General features: G+C 45.5%; 1 protein-coding gene across 11 annotated transcripts in view; it reads left to right on the top strand.

Moving 5' to 3' along the window:
• Nucleotides 1-17,677, top strand: part of TENM4 (teneurin transmembrane protein 4) — a 759,599-nt gene extending 741,922 nt beyond the window's left edge. For all 11 annotated transcript variants that reach the window (XM_061458042.1, XM_061458041.1, XM_061458044.1 and 8 more), the window contains 2 exons: nucleotides 1,683-1,825; nucleotides 10,866-17,677. In XM_061458042.1, the coding sequence (XP_061314026.1) occupies nucleotides 1,683-1,825; nucleotides 10,866-11,624 (902 nt within the window). In that variant the 3' untranslated portion in view covers nucleotides 11,625-17,677. The remainder of the gene's footprint in view (nucleotides 1-1,682; nucleotides 1,826-10,865) is intronic.
• Nucleotides 17,678-18,007: the final 330 nt, after the last annotated feature.

The raw sequence follows: 18,007 nt of genomic DNA on the forward strand, positions 1-18,007 counted from the left end.
AGCCTTCACTGGTTTACTGAGCACCAGGTCTACAATATGTGCATCACAGGTCTTCATTTGAGGAAGAAGTTCTTTACTGTGAGGTTGCTGAGGCACTGGAATGGGTTGTCCAGAGAAGCCGTGAATGCTCCATCCCTGACAGTGCCCAAGGCCAGGCTGGACAGAGCCTTGGGTGACATGGTTTAGTGTGAGGTGTCCCTGCCCGTGGCAAGGTGTTGGAACTGGATGATCTTAAGGTCCTTTCCAACCCAAACCATTCTATGGTTCTATGATTCTATTTCAGATGAGAAGGATTTGGAAGCAGGCTGGCTTAGCACTAAGCAAGGAAATACAATCAAATGAGCCTTTTAATTTCTTTCCCTCCCCCCTCAACCTCTCTGTTTCCAGAAGACACTCCAGAAATAATCTCTACATTGAATGAACAGAAGTGGTTTTATTACAGAAATCCTCCCCCTTCCACATGGATCGTCACAAGGGCTTCTTGGGCATCTGCCCAATGGCAATGTTTTGGCCTGTAAGAAAACAAGCAACAGATATAGAGTGTTTGTTTGGCTCCTGGTTCTCCAGTCATCTGGAAGCACCTTATTTGCCGCTCGCATCCATAATGTCCTTTCTTGACCAGCTCTTCAACACACTCCTTTAGTCTCATGGGCAATAGAGAGGAAATATTAGAAGATGCATATTTGGTTATTTAAATCAATCCCTTCTTCATATTGTTTTAACAACGTTTATTTTGTTTAGCAAAATGAAAATCAAGCCTCTTGCACATCCAGCACCAGGCCAATCCCAGTTACATCCTAATACTTAAGATCCCATGGAGCACATATTAGTTGAACTTCATAGGTTTGGCTTGGTTTGGAAGGGACCTTAAAGCTCATCCAGTCCCAACCCCTGCCACAGGCAGGGACCCCTTCCACTAGAGCAGCTTGCTCCAAGCCCCTGTGTCCAACCTGGCCTTGGACACTGCCAGGGATGGGGCATATACACTGATTTTCACTGTAATGTACCTTGCAGGTAGTGTGGAGGCTGATTTTAAACGTAAAAGATGATGTGACTTTACACTGTTTTAATACTCAAACTACACCTTCTTATGAAAAATGCCAAGAAACTCAGGACTGAGGTGGAAAAGCCATGGAAAAAAGCAGAGGATATGTCCATGAGCACCTGATAAATGGCTCTGATGTTTGTCATGGATGTCCTACTGTTCTGGCTCACATATCTCTAAACTTAGTCTTCAGCCTGCAGGCCCTTTGAGAGTCATCAGAAGAGGAATATTGTGTCTGAGGTGACTTTAGGACTGCACAACACTTCCCATTCAGCTGGAGCATCTCAGCCTCCATTATTGCGGTGGTGCTCCTGTGCTTCTCCTGCATACCTTAGAGCAGTGCCAGGTCCCTGATGCTGAAGGTTAGATGTGGCATTGGCTTTGATTTGGGCCATTTGGTCACTGCCAATGCTTGGAAAATGCAGAATTGGACTGTGATTGGATGTGGAAAGCCTCGCTTTGACACATGGTTCTTTCAAAGACCATTAAGATTTGTGCTCTTCACAGTAAATAGACACTCATCTTTTTGGCCAGTCCTGCTACAGTGCCATCAACACAGGGTCCTGCTCTGTGCCTTCTCCTGGGCAATGCTGCTGGAGAGATCAGGTAATCTATTTATGCTTCTCTTCCCTTCCAGATGTCAACAGTTGGCTGCTCACCTTTGGGTTCCAGCTACACAACGTTATCCCCGGCTACCCCAAACCAGACATGGATGCGATGGAGCCATCCTATGAGCTAATCCACACACAGATGAAAACCCAGGAATGGGACAATAGCAAGGTGATCCATGCAACTCCATACTCTACCTCACACCCTTATAAGCAAACTATACAGTTGCAGTCTTTATTAAAAACCCTCTAGCAGCATGTGCTCCCAGATGAACTGGGAGATTAAAAGCGCTTCAGTCCCCGTTACAGCAATGGAATCTGACTGAATAATCACATTTTATGGTCCTTATTGCCATGGTGGTTTTTGCTGTGATGTTTTCTGGTGGTTGCTCAATTGAATGGTGTGTTCCAGTTTCTTCCTCCCACAAGAGGCCCTGTTACCACATATCGCAGGCTCAGTTCAAATGCCTTTGCACCAAGGATGCTTGGAAGTTTAAAAAAAGCAAATCTTGATACAGAAATAGTTTCTATGGAATATTTTTGCTAGAAATTTATTCACTCTGGTTTAAAATGTCTTAAACAAGTCACAGTACTTGCCTAGGAAACTGTTCTGCATTGCAGTGGGTCTCACCAGGAAGAAGTTTTAGGTGAGAGTTAATTTTCATCTTACCTGATGGTGTTTAATCCCAAGTCATCATGTCCCACTTTAAGAACAGGCCTGCATCACAAGCCAGTTCAGTTGAGGCTTGCACAAAATTCAATGATGAAATTGGCAAGAATGAAAGCTTTTCCAGCCCAATCATTTCCCCCTCTCTTCCTGTTGGGAATTACTTAGCTGAAAAATAGAGGCAGCGTTGTTAAAGGTCTGCACACTGGGTCAGGATCCGAGAGCCCTGCGTTACTCCCTGCCCTGCTGCTTATGGGTTGTATGACCTTGCAAAAGTCAATTACTCCTCAGGATACTCTTTAATCTCCTAGCTTGGTTTATTCTGGGGTTGCCGTCCTGTATTTAGTCTGGATCCTCGTTAGACTGAATTCCTGCTTGCTGTGTATTCAAACATCACAGGAGCAGAGAGGCACCGATGTGCATAGGGAGATCAGGATATAATATTTAACATATAATAAAATGACAACAGTAGGAAGTGGAAGTGATTCCAGCTGTTCTCCTGGCCTCTTTATCTACGAGTTCACCGAAATCTCACTGTCCAGCAGCAGATTCTTGAGGTCTTGTACACATATTACACCAGGAGGGTAAAATACAGTGTCACATTTCCCGAACCACTCAGAGGTATGAACAAGATACTGAGTATTAATAGAATAGTCATGTGTCAGCCCATCCTTGGCACTCAGCCTTATAGCTATGGTGAGGACAAGCTAGAATGTACCAGCTTCAACTTCAACAAGAGATTTATATTAAGCCTTATCACTTTATAATAGAGGGGGACAGAAAGAACTGTGCCTTTTGCTACAATGGCTGAGTTGATGCTTGAAAACACCGCAAGAACTCAGTTGCGTTTTGGAGCTCAGAGACTCCTCTTTTGCTTCTCACTTCTTTGGATTAAACAATAAGATGCTAATAGAGATTATTTCTGTAATGAGAAATAGGCTGAGGATTTTTCCTCCTCTCTGATGTGACACAGGTTCCCCAGGCAAAGCTGTACAGGAGAAAGCAAACAGGGAAAGCTCATTCAGAGATTGCACAAAAGATTGTCTCTGAATCATTACATGCAGTAGATAATAACTCTCATAGAGCTGCTATAGAAATTGTTATCATTGGTGTTGCTGTCATTATTACTATATCATTATTCTATCATTAGTTTATTATTATTATTATTATTATTATTATTAGATTTATTGAATAGCCAAGTAACTTGACAGCTTGAGATGAAGACTGACGCTTGCTCATGCAGGCAGCTGAGCTGGGAATAAAACCAAGGATTCCCCTCCTTCCATCCATCCATTTTAGATGAATCTGCCTGATTGAGCAATAAGAAAGAAAGGAAATCTCCATGTCCCTTCCAGGTTTTTAAAGCAAAAAGCTGCAGTGAGGACCACGCAGGGACCTGCTTACTAAAAGAGTGCTTTACACAGCCATGGGGCTTCCAGATGAGTCACTTTTACAGTCAAGTGTTGAAAGTGGATTTTAACCGTTTCAGGCTGTTTCATACCCTTTCCCTGTGTTATGACAGCAGCAAAACAAGAGCATTTTTAATGTAGACTACACTTGCAGGATCATGCTGTGATAGCAAGTGGCTCTCAGATGTAATAGAGCAGGATCCCCTTCCTTTCTGGCACACCCAGCATATCGTAGCATGTATTTGCATCAAATAACCCCATTCACAATATGATACCTGAAAACAAGTTTGTTCCTGAGCCTGTCTGTGCAGCCGACACTGATGTTTCACAGGAAGTTCTGTTCACTCCCAGCCCTTCCAGCTATATATACACACTTCCATACACGATCCAGCCCTCCTTCCTGCTGCTTCTCTCTGTATTTATGGTGAAGCATGTGGAGGAAAATAGAAACTTTTGAAAATTCAGAATTAAACAAAGGTAAATGGGAGCACAGGAAATATTTTTAGATAATATTAATATTATATATAAATATATATTATTATCTATTATATAATATATATAAATAGATAAATAGATAAATGTAATAGATAATATTAAGACTATTTTAATAAATGTTAGTAATATTTAGAAATATTAACAATATTTTTAGACTGATCAAAGTGTGAAATGATCTTCCAGAGCATATGGAGTAAGCTGCAGATCTTTTGTCATTTAAAAGTAGCCTGCACAAGGCACAGAACAGTGCCCATCCTTGCAGTCGGGGATGTTCACTAGATGCAGGTCGAAGGAGGTGATCCTGCCCCTTTACTCTGCTCTTGTGAGACCTCACCTGGAGTACTGAGTGCAATTCTGGTGTCCTCAACATAAAAAGGACATGGAACTGTTGGAACAAGTCCAGAGGAGGCCACGAGGATGCTCAGGGGCTGGAGCACCTCCTGTATGGAGACAGGCTGAGAAAGTTGGAGCTGTTCAGCCCGGAGAAGAGAAGCTGCGTGGAGACCTCAGAGCAGCTTCCAGTGTCTGAAGGGGGCCTGTAGGGCTGCTGGGGAGGGACTCTTCATTAGGGACTGTAGTGACAGGACAAGGGGTAATGGGTTAAAACTGAAACAGGGGAAGTTTAGATTGGATATAAGGAGGAAATTCTTTCCTGTGAGGGTGCTGAGGCACTGGAATGGGTTGCCCAGGGAGGTTATGAATGCTCCATCCCTGGCAGTGTTCAAGGCCAGGTTGAACAGAGCCTTGGGTGATATGGTTTAGGGTGAGGTGTCCCTGCCCATGGCAGGGGGGTTGGAACTGGATGATCTTAAGGTCCTTTCCAACCCAAACTATTCTATGATTCTATGTCTTCCAATCCCAGGTTTCTCTGGGTCACATACGCAGATAAACCATAGTTAATTTGAGCTACTCCACTGGCTTCTCTGATCTGTAGCCCAGCTTTTATCAGAGAGGAATGAATAACAGGAGCACAGCAGCAAAGCAACTAACTCCACATAAATGGCTGTGTTGTTTCTCTTCGGAGCGCGTAGCCACAGGGCCCTGGCTTCTCCATCCAAAACACTGTTGGTTCTTGCCTTCCAGGGCTGCAAGGTGGGAGGGATAATTCTGACCGTGAGCATCCACCAGCTCAGAAAGAGGCAGCGTGCCATAAACCGTGCTCTAACCCCCTGCAGCTCTGCAGTGACATTGAAAATCCAATACTCTGTTGGGCAGCACTTCCCCCCCCCCACCCTCTTCTCTGTGACCATGAGGCTGTCACTAAATTGTTTGTTGAACAAGTTCAGTGTTATTGGCACCAGGGGACTCTGGGTGACCTCTGGCGTATTGTGGAGCTGATGTACCTGAATCCAATTTCTCTTCTTCTTCTTTTTGCCCTCTTTATTTTCCCCCTTCTCTTTTTCTTGTTGAACTGACAGGTAATTGCTTGAGCTAGAACAACTCTACTTGCAGGGAGGAGTGGTTTGGTGCAGGAGCTTATATTGTTAACTACATCGTATTATTCTCCCCATCCCATGAGCACTGCGCCTCCAGAAAGGCTTCTGTTTTCTGCAGTGCTCATTCCAGGCTGTGCTGGAGGAGCAGCTTTTGGTACCCCTTAGGGAACAGCATTTTGGAGCTCTGGGATGCTCAGGCAGGGAGTGAGCTTCAGGGCTGTGCTTTCTGGCAGAGCTTCTCCCAAGGACAAGCTGTTTGAGGGGCTGGCTCTGCCAGTGTTCATCATTCAGAGTGGGCATCCTGATGCTGAGGGTGGTTTGTCCTGGTATTGGGCCATCACACTGTCTGCACCTCTGTCCATCAGCCCCTAGTTATGTTATGCAAAAGCAGTAGCCAGTTTTTACTGGATCTAATGCAAGGAAGGGAGTTTAAGTCTCAAAGACATTAAACTCTTGAATCTTAATGAAAATAGATGAGCAAGAAAAGAAGGCAAATCCTCTTATTTCCCCACAGATGGAAACCTGCTTGATGAGCTCAACTTCATTATCCCCTTGCAGCTGTACACTGGAGATATGGAGAAGAGACCTGTCCTCTAAGCCCAAGAGTGTTCCATTCATTGCTAATCAAGCAGCATCTGCAGCACTGGCCTTGCTGGCCAGTTGCTCACTGCCATTGTCCCACTTCGTGGTTGGCAGGTTCCTGAGCAAGCCCATTGCCCCTCAGCACGAAGTGCAGCCGTGCTGATGGATGGGTGCTTGATAGGTTGCTGTGATTGATCCCCATCTGAATGGGGACTCATCTTAGAATCATAGAGTCAGCTAGGTTGGAATAGACCTTTAAGATCACCAAGTCCAACCTTCACTCTCTTCAGGTGATGGCCGGGTTGAATGAAGCAAAGAAGCTGATTTCCAAAGAGTGATTTTGTTAACAGAAAGGTTGGGATAAATAGGAAGGAGTTTATTTCAGAGAAATCATAACTCCCAAGTCTTTTAAAGAAGTGGCTTTCTGTGTTGTAAGCCATATGGTGGCAAGAGAAACACCTATCTGTGTATAACGGCACAGGGATGTAAAGTAACTTGGAAACATGTTCACTTATTTCACATCTTGGATCCTTGATGGGAAATTAAAGCTTTCAGTCTCACACTGGAAGGCGGTATTTAAAAACAACAGATGATGCTATCTGGCTATGGTATTTTGAATCCTCAAGAGGTGCTGGCAAAATGAAATGCAAGAGGCTATTCAGAGATCTCTGTAATGTGCTGTTCTCTTGAGTTCCGTGCAGCAGCAAGCAACTCATGAAGGTCGTTCCCTTCTCTCCAATGGGTTGTTAGTAGATAAAGTGAAATGTCACCTAAGGACATCTGGTTAAAAAAAGGCTGTGAGGAAAAACAAACCCAGCATATTTGTCACTCACATCTAGCAACAAACATTGAAATGACTGTGAGTTCCCTGCTTCCTGCCCTAAAACTGCTTTTATAGATACCTTGCTAAAAGCAGCAGCATTATTTTAGAGAGTACCACATGCCATTGCAGCATTTTCTGTTCCTTTTCCTTGCCAGTTCGTTAAAATGAGTTCTAAAATGAAACAGAAATGGTAATTTCCAAGTCAGGGACACACTGCCTCTTTGAACTACATGTAATCTGTTTGCCTCCACCCCCTTTCTATTCACAGCAAAGCACACAAGCTAGCTGCACACTGGTGTGCCTCGATTTATTGGGTTTATTGTTTCAGTAGGATGTGTTTGCTTTTCCTTTTAAAAGGTGATGTTTCCAGATATACTTTTTATCAAAGAAATGCAGTGAAAAAGTCATTTCAAAGTCATCCTGGGCTCATTTTCAAGATAATAGAGATGTGGTTAGTTATTGTAATAGTTAAGTGATGATGATGTTCAGCATTACAGCTTTGCACGTGTCTGATTTCTTACTTCCCAATGTGATATAAAATGGGGAGAGCCCAGAAGGCCTATAACCAGTCCCCAGTGGAAAACCCTTTGGATGTGATTTTGTTCTTGATTAAGACACCTAAGTTTAGGTCTCTGCCTGTGAACTTGGTATCCAAGCACTTATTATAGCCAGCAGAGATCTACAATGAACTCAGCTGCTGATGCCATTTGAGATTATAGAATCATAGAAACATAGAATGGTTTGGGTTGGAAGGGACCTTGAAGATCCAACTTTCCTGCCACAGGCAGGGACACCTTTCATTAGACCAGGTTGTTCAAAGCCCTATCCAGCAACCTAGAGTTTCCTCGTATCTATCCTCATATCAATATCCTCATATCATATTCCTGGACTTCCTCATAACTACAGCATGGATTATCTACACTCTTCTAGAGCAACAATTGGTGGTCCAGCAGGGTTCCCCATAGTGTTAATGTTCAACACCAGCCATTTAGGTGACTTGTCAGTGAAGCCCAAAGGACTGTTCAGATTGTTAGCTGTTAAGAGCTACGAGCAAATGCAAGACTTAGATATGTAGATGTCTAGGTGTGTGCTATATGTGTGCACCCACTGTAGTCTTCCAGTGTCTAGTTCATGCAGTCAGTGGGGCTCGTTTAAAGGGCTGTCCACCAGTTACAGATTCATAGAATCACAGAATCACAGACTGGTTTGGGTTGGAAATGACCTTAAGATCATCCAGTTCCAACCCCCTGCCATGGGCAGGTAACTGCTCAGTTTCTTTGACAACTAAGGTGGTTCAAGCTCTCAACTTCACAAATCTCCCACCTACTGGGTCCTCCATGCCCAATCAAGAGATTCCCAACTGTGTGGCTTTGGTCAACCATTGGTTTTAGCCACCAGGAAGTGCCAGTGTCAGTCCTACAGTTGTACATGCAGCAGGAGAAATGCATTCCCAGTGTAAAGAAGGAGACAACCTGAATGGAGACCAAGAGGACATCAACAAGGTGGTTAGCCTGGTATCCTGTGTGTGTCTCCTGAGGCAGGAGGTGGCAGTGCCTAATACAGATGATCTAGATCATGTGTAATCCTTAAACTTCCAAGTCCTGCCAGTTGCAGGGTGGGTGCTGTTTGTTTTCTCTCTAAATGGCATCTGGATGAACAGTAAAGTAGTGGAAATTGTATGAGTTCATATAGTATCACAAAGCAGTATGCAGCTAGACCAGGGGAAGGTCCAGTATTCTATCATTGGGTCATAAATTCTAATAAAATAAAATAAAATAAAAAACATAAAATAAAATAAAATAATAAAATAACATAAAAATATAATAAGGTTTTCTTTTATAATGGGCAAATATCTGAAATTCAATGCTATGTAGAATTATACCATAAGATGGAAAACTGAAAATTCCCTAAGGCCAGAAGGTCCCAGGTCATGGAGCTTGAGTAAGGTAGATCATGGCCCAGCTGTTGGCTGTGATACCTGTAGTATCAAAGCATGTACCAACCAGGCTAGCATCCATCCTGAATGAATAGCAAAGTCAATGGCAAACCTCTGAGTGAGCTGCAGTGCTGAATCCTCTCTTTATTTAATGCTTTGAGACCTTTCTCTGGAAATAGCCACTGTGGAAATGAGGGTTTATTTCCTTTCCCATGCCATGCTACAAGTCTCAGTTGGGAGGAGCACACTGAAATGCCTGCTTTATCTGAATTGTCTTAGAGTAACAGAATCAACCAGGTTGGAAAAGCCCTTTAAGCTCATCCAGTCCAACCGTTCCCCAGCACTGCCAAGGCCACCACTGCCCCATGGCACTGAGGCCTCGTCTCCACGGGGTGTGAACACTTGCAGGGCCGGTGACTGCAGCCCTGCCCTGGGCAGCCTGTTCCAATGCCTGAGCACCCTCTGGGGCAGGAATTGTTCCTCAGCTCCATCTAAACCTGCCCTGGTGCAATGTTCTCACCTGAGCCTTTACCTTGTGGACAGTTTAAGGCAATATCCTTCATGGATGTTAAATTCCCTCAAAACAATTGGGAATGCAGCAAACTTCTCTTTTTAGCCTGTTTTTAATCCCGGATCTCATTCCCTTATCGAACTGAGTCTTTGGCAGTGGCAGGAGAGTTTTGTCTTAGCATCCTCTTGCTTTTGTGATATTTGAGGAAATGATTGTTCATGAACAGGGGTCTGTGAGAAGCTGGAGCTGCCATGAATTGATGAGAGCATTTCCAAAGACATTCTGCAGTAATGATGAGCTGCTCACTCGCTGTGTGCTGGCTCCATTATACACTAACAGCAAAAGCGACTTTGTATTGTACCTGACTGCAGATGATCCACGCTGTTGTCCTTCTGCAGTTTTGATTCAGTGTAAGCCAGAACTCGAGCATCAGGTGTGGCTGGCCTTAGCTCAGGGAGCCTGACACATCCTAAAGGGTTCACAGGAAATAGGAGTTGGATTTAGGGTCTTCCTTGACTTGAAAAACCTGCTTTGGCCAGGTCAAAATGAGATCTAGAAGGTTTATGGCCACTCTGAGGGTCATACCTGTAATGCAGGGCTTTGGAAGGTAGCATAAGGAGTTACAAAGTGAAAATAGAGGGAACATTTACAAGTACTTCCAGACTTTTTCACAGAAAATCTGAAAGCCTTTTGTAAAGCATTGTGGCCACAACATGAATGATTTCTTATGTGCAGGTGAAGAACACTGAAGCAGAATGCAATTACATTGTCCAGATGGTGACCCTCACACCTTTTTCACCTGTACATCATTATTTGAGATAAGATACAGTTCAGTTTCTTGAAACAATGAGAGGAAGGGGGGATAATCATAGAATCATAGAATGGTTTGGGTTGGAAATGACCTTAAGATCATCCAGTTCCAACCATCCTGCCACAGGCAGAGATGCCTTACATTAGACCATGTCACTCAAGGCTCTGTCCATCCTGGCCTTGAACACTGCCAGGGATGGAGCATTTACCATTTATTTGGGCACTCTGTGCCAGTGCCTCACCACCCTCAAAGAACTTCTTCCTTATATCTAACCTGAACTTCCCCTGTTTCAGTTTGAACCCGTCACCCCTTGTGCTATCACTGCAGCCCCTGACGAAGAGTTCCTGACAAAATCTCTCTTCCATTAAAAAGAACTAAACATCTGAAAAAGTGTGATAAGGGAAAAAAAACCCGAGCTTCTCATTAGATGAGAAGATGTTCCCCACCAAGATGCCCTGCTGGTCTCCAGCATGCTAATAATACCTTTGGGTCATCATAATGCCTTTCTAACACATCTTTCTCTCCTTTCTCTCCCTGCTCAGTCAATTCTGGGTGTCCAGTGTGAAGTGCAGAAGCAGCTGAAGGCCTTTGTCACTCTGGAGCGCTTCGAGCAGATCTACAGCTCCAGCATCGCCGGGTGCCGGCAGGTCAAGAAGAACAAGAACTTTGCCTCTGGAGGCTCTATCTTCGGCAAAGGAGTCAAGTTCGCCATGAAGGACGGGCGCGTGGCCACCGACATCATCAGCGTGGCCAACGAGGATGGGAGGAGGATCGCGGCCATCCTAAACAACGCCCATTACCTGGAGAACTTGCACTTCACCATCGACGGGGTGGACACGCACTACTTCATTAAGCAAGGGCCGTCAGAGGGTGACCTGTCCATCTTGGGCCTCAGCGGCGGGCGGAGGACCCTGGAGAACGGCGTGAACGTGACGGTGTCCCAGATCAACACAGTGCTGAATGGAAGGACTAGACGTTACACGGACATCCAGCTCCAGTACGGCGCGCTGTGTCTAAACACCCGCTACGGGACCACCTTGGACGAGGAGAAGACCCGCGTCCTGGAGCTGGCCCGACAGCGCGCTGTGGCCCAAGCTTGGTCCCGGGAACAGCAGAGACTGCGGGATGGGGAGGAGGGTGTTCGCTCGTGGACAGAAGGGGAGAAGCAACAAGTGCTAAACACGGGCCGGGTACAGGGCTACGATGGCTATTTCGTGATCTCAGTGGAGCAGTACCCCGAACTCTCAGACAGCGCCAACAACATCCACTTCATGAGACAGAGCGAGATGGGCAGAAGGTGACAGAGAGGGGCGATGAGGTGACTTCTTGCCAAAGACAGCTACTCTTTTGTGGCCACTTAACCTGACTGTGTTGTACTCAATCCTTTTTCTAAACTGAACAAGGCAGGGGGGTGGGGGGAGGGAAGGAGAATAGAAAGAGAAGGAATAACACGGTTGCACTGTAACTCATGCAACATCCCTTTTTTTTCCCCTCTCTTTAATTTGGCCTTCACACGTGTTTCTTTGCGATGAACAGAAGGCATATTTTGCCGTAGTGTGATCACAGTGAAATTTACTGTCTCTTGTCCTTATTTTTGTTGGGTTTTTTAGTTTCCCCCCACACACCTCTGTGTGAGGAATTTGAAGTGGGGAATCGTCAACGTCCATCCTTTAGGTGTGAAGTGCGAAATGGGTGTCTGTGCTAACTTGTGTCATCCTAACCCTTTCTGAGATGGGGCAGGGGCCGATAGCCTTCCACCCGAAACACAGGGAGCCCGCGGCGCGCTGGAGAACTCTTCCTGGAAAGAAAGGAGATGGAAGACAACGCTGATTCCAATACTCCGAAAGTGACCGTCCGAATCATGTGCCTCAAAAGAGACCTTACAAGTAGTTTTCCCATTTCACTTGGGACATAAAGTGGGTTTTTTTTGGGGGGGAGCTCCAGCTGAGCAGAAGTAGATTCTAAAGGCAAAGGAGCTGATGATATTGACTTGCAAGATGATTCTCTTCCTTCCTGAACTGGAATAAAGAAAGGAAAAAAAAACAGTCTTTTTTTCATTATGAGAGTAGATACTTTTGGGTTGGGTTTTTTTTTGTGTGTGCAAATCCTGGTTTTAGTTAAAAAAAATTCTAGTAAAAGCCAAGAAAGGGACTCCTGCTCTATTGAGAAAAGCTAAAATCAATCCTCTCTCTCATACGTAGAGCTGTTCTATAGGTGGATTTAATGCACCCATGTTGTACATTTGCTAATGGCATAACTTCATTAAATGTATAGTGTTTCAGTACATGAGGCTACGTGTTTAACAGTCCACTGTGCTGTATCTGATAAAAGCAGTTAATTTGTAGGAAGCTGATTTGAATTTAAAAGTAGTTAGAGTATCCCAGTGACATACCACTGAAAATGAGAGCGAGCCAAACCCTGCTTTTCCTCATTCTGGAGCTTGTATTTATTGGCTGGAAAACACAGTTTTGAGTAGCATGCTGGCAAAGTCCTTTATGGCTATGGCAGAGAAACATCTCCTGGGGACTTTGGCAGCAGGGATTTTAAAATGTTTAATAAGTAGCAACAGCTTGTGCGTGGTGGGACAAGAAGGAGAATGTTGGAATCGATCCTCTCCCTGTTTCTTACCCGAGCTCAAGTTAAACAGAGAGCCCAGTTGACTGTTAGCAGTGAAGAGAGGGGGAGGTTGAATGGAAATGCCCACTGCAGAGGGGACCGAGTGCTTTAACACGAAACTGCTGACAGAGTTACTCAGCGTGCTCTTGTAATTTGTATTCACAAAACCTCCCTGCTCTGGTATTTGCAAGAGTCCTTGAAATTCAAGGGAACAAGGAGATGAGTTTAGCATCCTCTTCCCTGCCTGAACCAGTCCTGTGGTAGCAAGGGCCACTCCTGCGGGCAGAGGTTGTCACCCCGCATCTCGCTGGAGCTCCGGCTGGAGATGGCCAACCCTGGTCCCAAACTGACGTCTCTATCACACTGCCACCTGCACGTATCCCGGCTCTAGGAGCTCGCACCGTGTCTCTCTGGGAACATCTCAGTCCTGATTTGTTGTTTTCTTTATTCCATCCGCTTTGGTTTTTGCTTCCCAGTTCTGCAGAGAGATAACCGGACACGTGCAAATCCATGCCAAGGCTGTTTCCTTACTCGGAGCCCTTCAATGCACCCGTGTCCCCACCACTGGCATCCTCCAACACAGCTCTGCAGGCTCTACCCCCCAGGATAAAGCAGGGGTGCACATTGGACATGCGATCCTCAAGCAGCAAAACGTTGGCAGCCCCATGCTATCCTGGTTTCCCCGTAGATGCTGTCCGCCAGCTCCGTCTGCCTTGCTTGTCTGTTCCAGGGTGCTTGCCAGGAGGAAGGTGATGGGATGGAAATTCCCCCAACAGACTGTTCTTCCTCCAGTTCCCACTCCCCGTACCCATCTGTATGGTCCTGATTTTCTGGTGGTCCCTCCTGCTTGCAGCAAGGGTGACGCTGCTGGTGCTCTGTGCCCCTGCTCTGAACCACCCCTTGCAGCAGGAAACCTTTATTACTTCGGCAGGAGTGAATCTCGCAGGCAGCTGGAAAGAGTATCCAGCTCTGGTAGAGCCAGCTGGGAGGAGATGCATTGGCTGGGACAGCCCTAGGCTTTGGAAAGGAAGCAGTTGCTTCACGCAGCTGCCTGCCAGGGATGGTTAAAAAGCCATGGCCTTACCTCCTGCCATGCTGGTATCAAACTCTTGGCAAGCCTTGGTTGCCCTGAGGATGCACCAGTGGGGATTAGGGGCAGTGTCAGCCGAACCAGCAGTCACCACCTACTTGAAGGAGGCAGCACCCTCATCCCAGGGCTACCCAGCTCCCTGCTTTCCCCTTCCCGAGTCACACCAGGGACAAATCCCCCCCAGAACCTCAACTTTGTAATGGCTTTGAATGTCTAAAACAGCATCCATGGAGCAGAAAACACCTGCGGGAAGCTGGTATCAACTCCTGGTGGAGGCCTGCAATGCAGAAAGAGCTTGATGTGCATCCCATTTACACTCTGAGTGGCTCCGAAGAGAAGTGGTGCTTCTGTATCCCTCCCTGTCCATGTGTTACAATGCTAAGAGGAGTACTGCACAAGTAAATGGGCCACCTTTCCACGCAGCCAAGGAAAGGGATTCGAGTGTGAAATATTCCTACTGGAACCCTGCCAGCCTGAGATGGCACCTCTACAGCCTTACACAGACTCTTCAGGTTATTACATGAGATAATGACTTTGGGGAGTGCGCCCAGTTTTCAAGAGTCTTTTGGTCCCATTGTACATGTATGGCATTCCTAGACCTGGGAGCCATCCCGCTGTGCACCATGGTGAAGGCAGCTCGAAATGTGTTTGTCAGCATCCTCAAGCAGCAGTGGGATGTGACTGCACCCATCTGCCTGACAGGTCCATGGAGGTCTTCTCATGGATCTGCACCAGCACAGGAATTATGGACATTATGTCAAAAAAGGGTGAAAAATATATATAGAAGTATATATATATATATATGTATGTGTTGCTCCTCTCTTTATCAAACCCCAGAAGTTGAAAGGGATGACTGTCTAGTGCGGGGGACACACTTGTCCAAAGACAGATCCTATGTTCCTGAATCCTCAGCCTCGGTGAAAGCTTTCCACTTGATGGCTAGAGAAGAAACAAGTATTTTCAGTCCTAAATTTACCCTTTTGCTAGTGAAAAATGATTTTAATACCGGATCTCAAGGGCATTCCTGTGGAAGCTGCAGGAACGGGCTGTGGACACAAAGATCCATGAGGGACTACACTCTGCTGTCCACAAGCCAGGCCTGACCGACCCTTCTTCCTTTGCCCGTGGGCAGAGGGGTAGCAGATCCTTGCTTCTGTAAGATTGGAAGGTCCTGGGTGGAAATCCCATGTCACTAACCCCATATCCCGTTGTTCTAGATGCTCTTTCAGAGGCCAGTTGCGTGCCAGACCATCTCTAAGGGGTAATGTCAAAGCGGTCTCATGTGCTTTTATGGCTTGACTTTGAGAAGTTAGCTATTTTTCTGGACTCCCAAGAAGAGGAATCACCCCTCCACCAATATGAGTTCCCCTGCAAGATGCAAAGGTGTAGCTTAAATTACTATGAACTAATGGGCTTGTCTCCAGTCCAAAGGATGGTGGGAACATTGTGGCCAGGTCTTACAGCTTGGAGAAGAAAGTCCAACAGTCTGGAGCAGGGGCTGAAGCTCTCAATGTGAGCGATGGGCAAGGACCAACATCGCAAGTCCTCTGTAGCCGGTGCTGGTACCAAAACATCCTCTATTTGAAGGAGCAACAGTGATGGGACCAACTTTCTGTGGCATCCAGACAGGAACCAGTGCCATGAGGCCTCTGCAGCTAAAATATGTCCTGTGTAGACAGCCTGTGAGGAGAGGATCAAGACTGACTTGGCACAAGAAATGCCTCAATGTTTGTTTCCTCCGAGCTCTTGATTTGATTTCAGGTTTTTTTCCCCTTTCAACTGAAGATTGGAGCTTGGAAAAATCATTAAGCAGCAGTAACCGGAGGGAATCACGCAGCTCATCATATCTTTGTCATCACAGCTATTGATCAGAGCCATGCTGAAAATGGGCCAACAACTCTAAACAGCACCAGGCGAGAGCCGATGAGACAAAGGTCGTTCTAAGCCCCCGGTGCTTGATTCGAGTTTAAAAGACACAGATGATTGGGAGCAGTCCCTGAGACACCATTTGGCCATAACTTAGAAACAGTGAAGGATTTCTGTAATCTATCTGTAGTTGCTTTATTGAGCGTAGGGGATCGGTGTGAGATTCCGCTCGGTCTATTACACAGGCAGCGTAACCAGAATCAATCAAAATTGTTAAAGGAAATATATATATAAAAAACCCTTAATAAAGGACTTTTTCAGCTGTGACTTGTAAGTGTCACGGTGATGGATGGCAGCCCAATCCATTATGCAAAGACAAGGCTCTTTACATGAGATTTTGGGATCCAATTTTATGATATTAGAGGGAGGGCCCCCCCTTGTATTAACGGCACAGCAGCCTGGTCTGATTCCATCTCTGTGTAATTGAAACCAGAGCCAGGGACCTCGCTTAGTCCTATGGCCACTTTTTAAACAGGGAGGAGGCATACCATGTTAATAATGGAGCTAAAAAGATTGCTTTGCTTGTTATTTCTTATTAGCATTATCTTCTTGCTCTGGTGGCACTGCCAAACCTGGCCGCTGTGCCTCAGTGCTGGAGCTGGGGTTTGGTGGGATAAAATCTGGCTCCCATTTGGCCAGCAGCATCCTCCATCGTCATGGCTTGGGGCACTTTTGGTCCCTTTTTTTTTACAGTCCTCAGTAGGACAGCACGTTTTTCAGCATCTCTTTTTATTATAATCACTTTTTATTACGATCAATAAATAGATACCTGAATTCCCCCCGTACGCCAAAGGATTTTCATGAGTTTTGTATAAAACCCAAACAAACCATTTTTTTGTGGGGTTTATTTTCATCTCTTGGGTGTATTTAAATAGAATTACTGATGACTGCCGAGCAGATTTTAAACAGACACCACGGGGACATGCAGCATCCCTGTTTCTCTCCTGTATAAAGGGCCATGGGGTGGCCCTGAGGCTCTTCCATCCTTGGTTCATAGAATCATAGAATGGTTTGAGTTGGAAGGGACCTTAAAGCTCACCCAGTTCCAACCCCCTGCCATGGGCAGGGACACCACATACCAGAACCTGGCCCACCCGAGGGAAACCTTTTGTGTCTCTTGCCTGCTTTCCTTTAATGGCCATAAAACTTTGTGCTCCTGACAAAGTATTACATGGCTCAACTGTTAATTCCCATCCCAGAGGTCGATGCTTTCTGGGCAATGGAGCATAGAAAACCACAAGTGAAAATTAACTAAGGATATATACATATATATATATATATATATAGTTCTTTTTTCCCTCAGAAACTGTTCAATAGACCTTTCCAATAGAACTTTTGGGCAGTTCATGGATGTTGTTTCAATAATCAATCAAAGAATCACACTTTTTCTATTCAAAGAATAAAAGGTTTATTATGTGTGAGGACTTGCAATGCAGCTCCGGCCCGGCAAAGGACTTTGTACCCCAGCTGCATCTGTAAGGCCAGCACTGAAGACTCCTGTCATTACCCTGTGTAATTCCTGAAGTCTGGAACTAATTTCTTGAGGAAATTTTTTTTCTCGACACTTTGTGTTTCTAAGACTGTCTTCTTGACTTGTGTAAATACAACCGGGCTGTATATACGTGCAGATGTAGATACCTTCTAGAAAACAACGGAAGCAAACAGACAGAAGTGACCGTGTGTAGCCTTCGGTGACAAATAAAAGAATATTTTGTGTTTAAATTGTGGGTTTTTTCCTCTTTTTTTCCTGTGAAAATGTTGAATTTCTTCACCTGTTTGGTCCTTACATGGGAGGTGGACCTGGTACAGCCCTGTGGAGAAGGACTTGGGGGTGTTGGTTGATGACAAAATGAACATGAGCCAGCTTCAGTGTGCGCTCGCAGCCCAGAAAGCAACCGTATCCTGGGCTGCATCAAAAGGAGCGTGACCAGCAGGTCCAAGGAGGTGATCCTGCCCCTCTGCTCTGCTCTCCTGAGACCTCACCTGGAGGATTGTGTGCAGTTCTGGTGTCCTCAACATAAAAAGGACATGGAGCTGTTGGAACAAGTCCAG

The sequence above is a fragment of the Pezoporus flaviventris genome, unplaced genomic scaffold (genome assembly GCF_033815535.1).
Source record: "Pezoporus flaviventris isolate CSIRO_AGI_PZ_B2104156 unplaced genomic scaffold, CSIRO_AGI_Pfla_v1 ptg000025l, whole genome shotgun sequence".
NCBI classification, from domain to species: domain Eukaryota; kingdom Metazoa; phylum Chordata; class Aves; order Psittaciformes; family Psittacidae; genus Pezoporus; species Pezoporus flaviventris.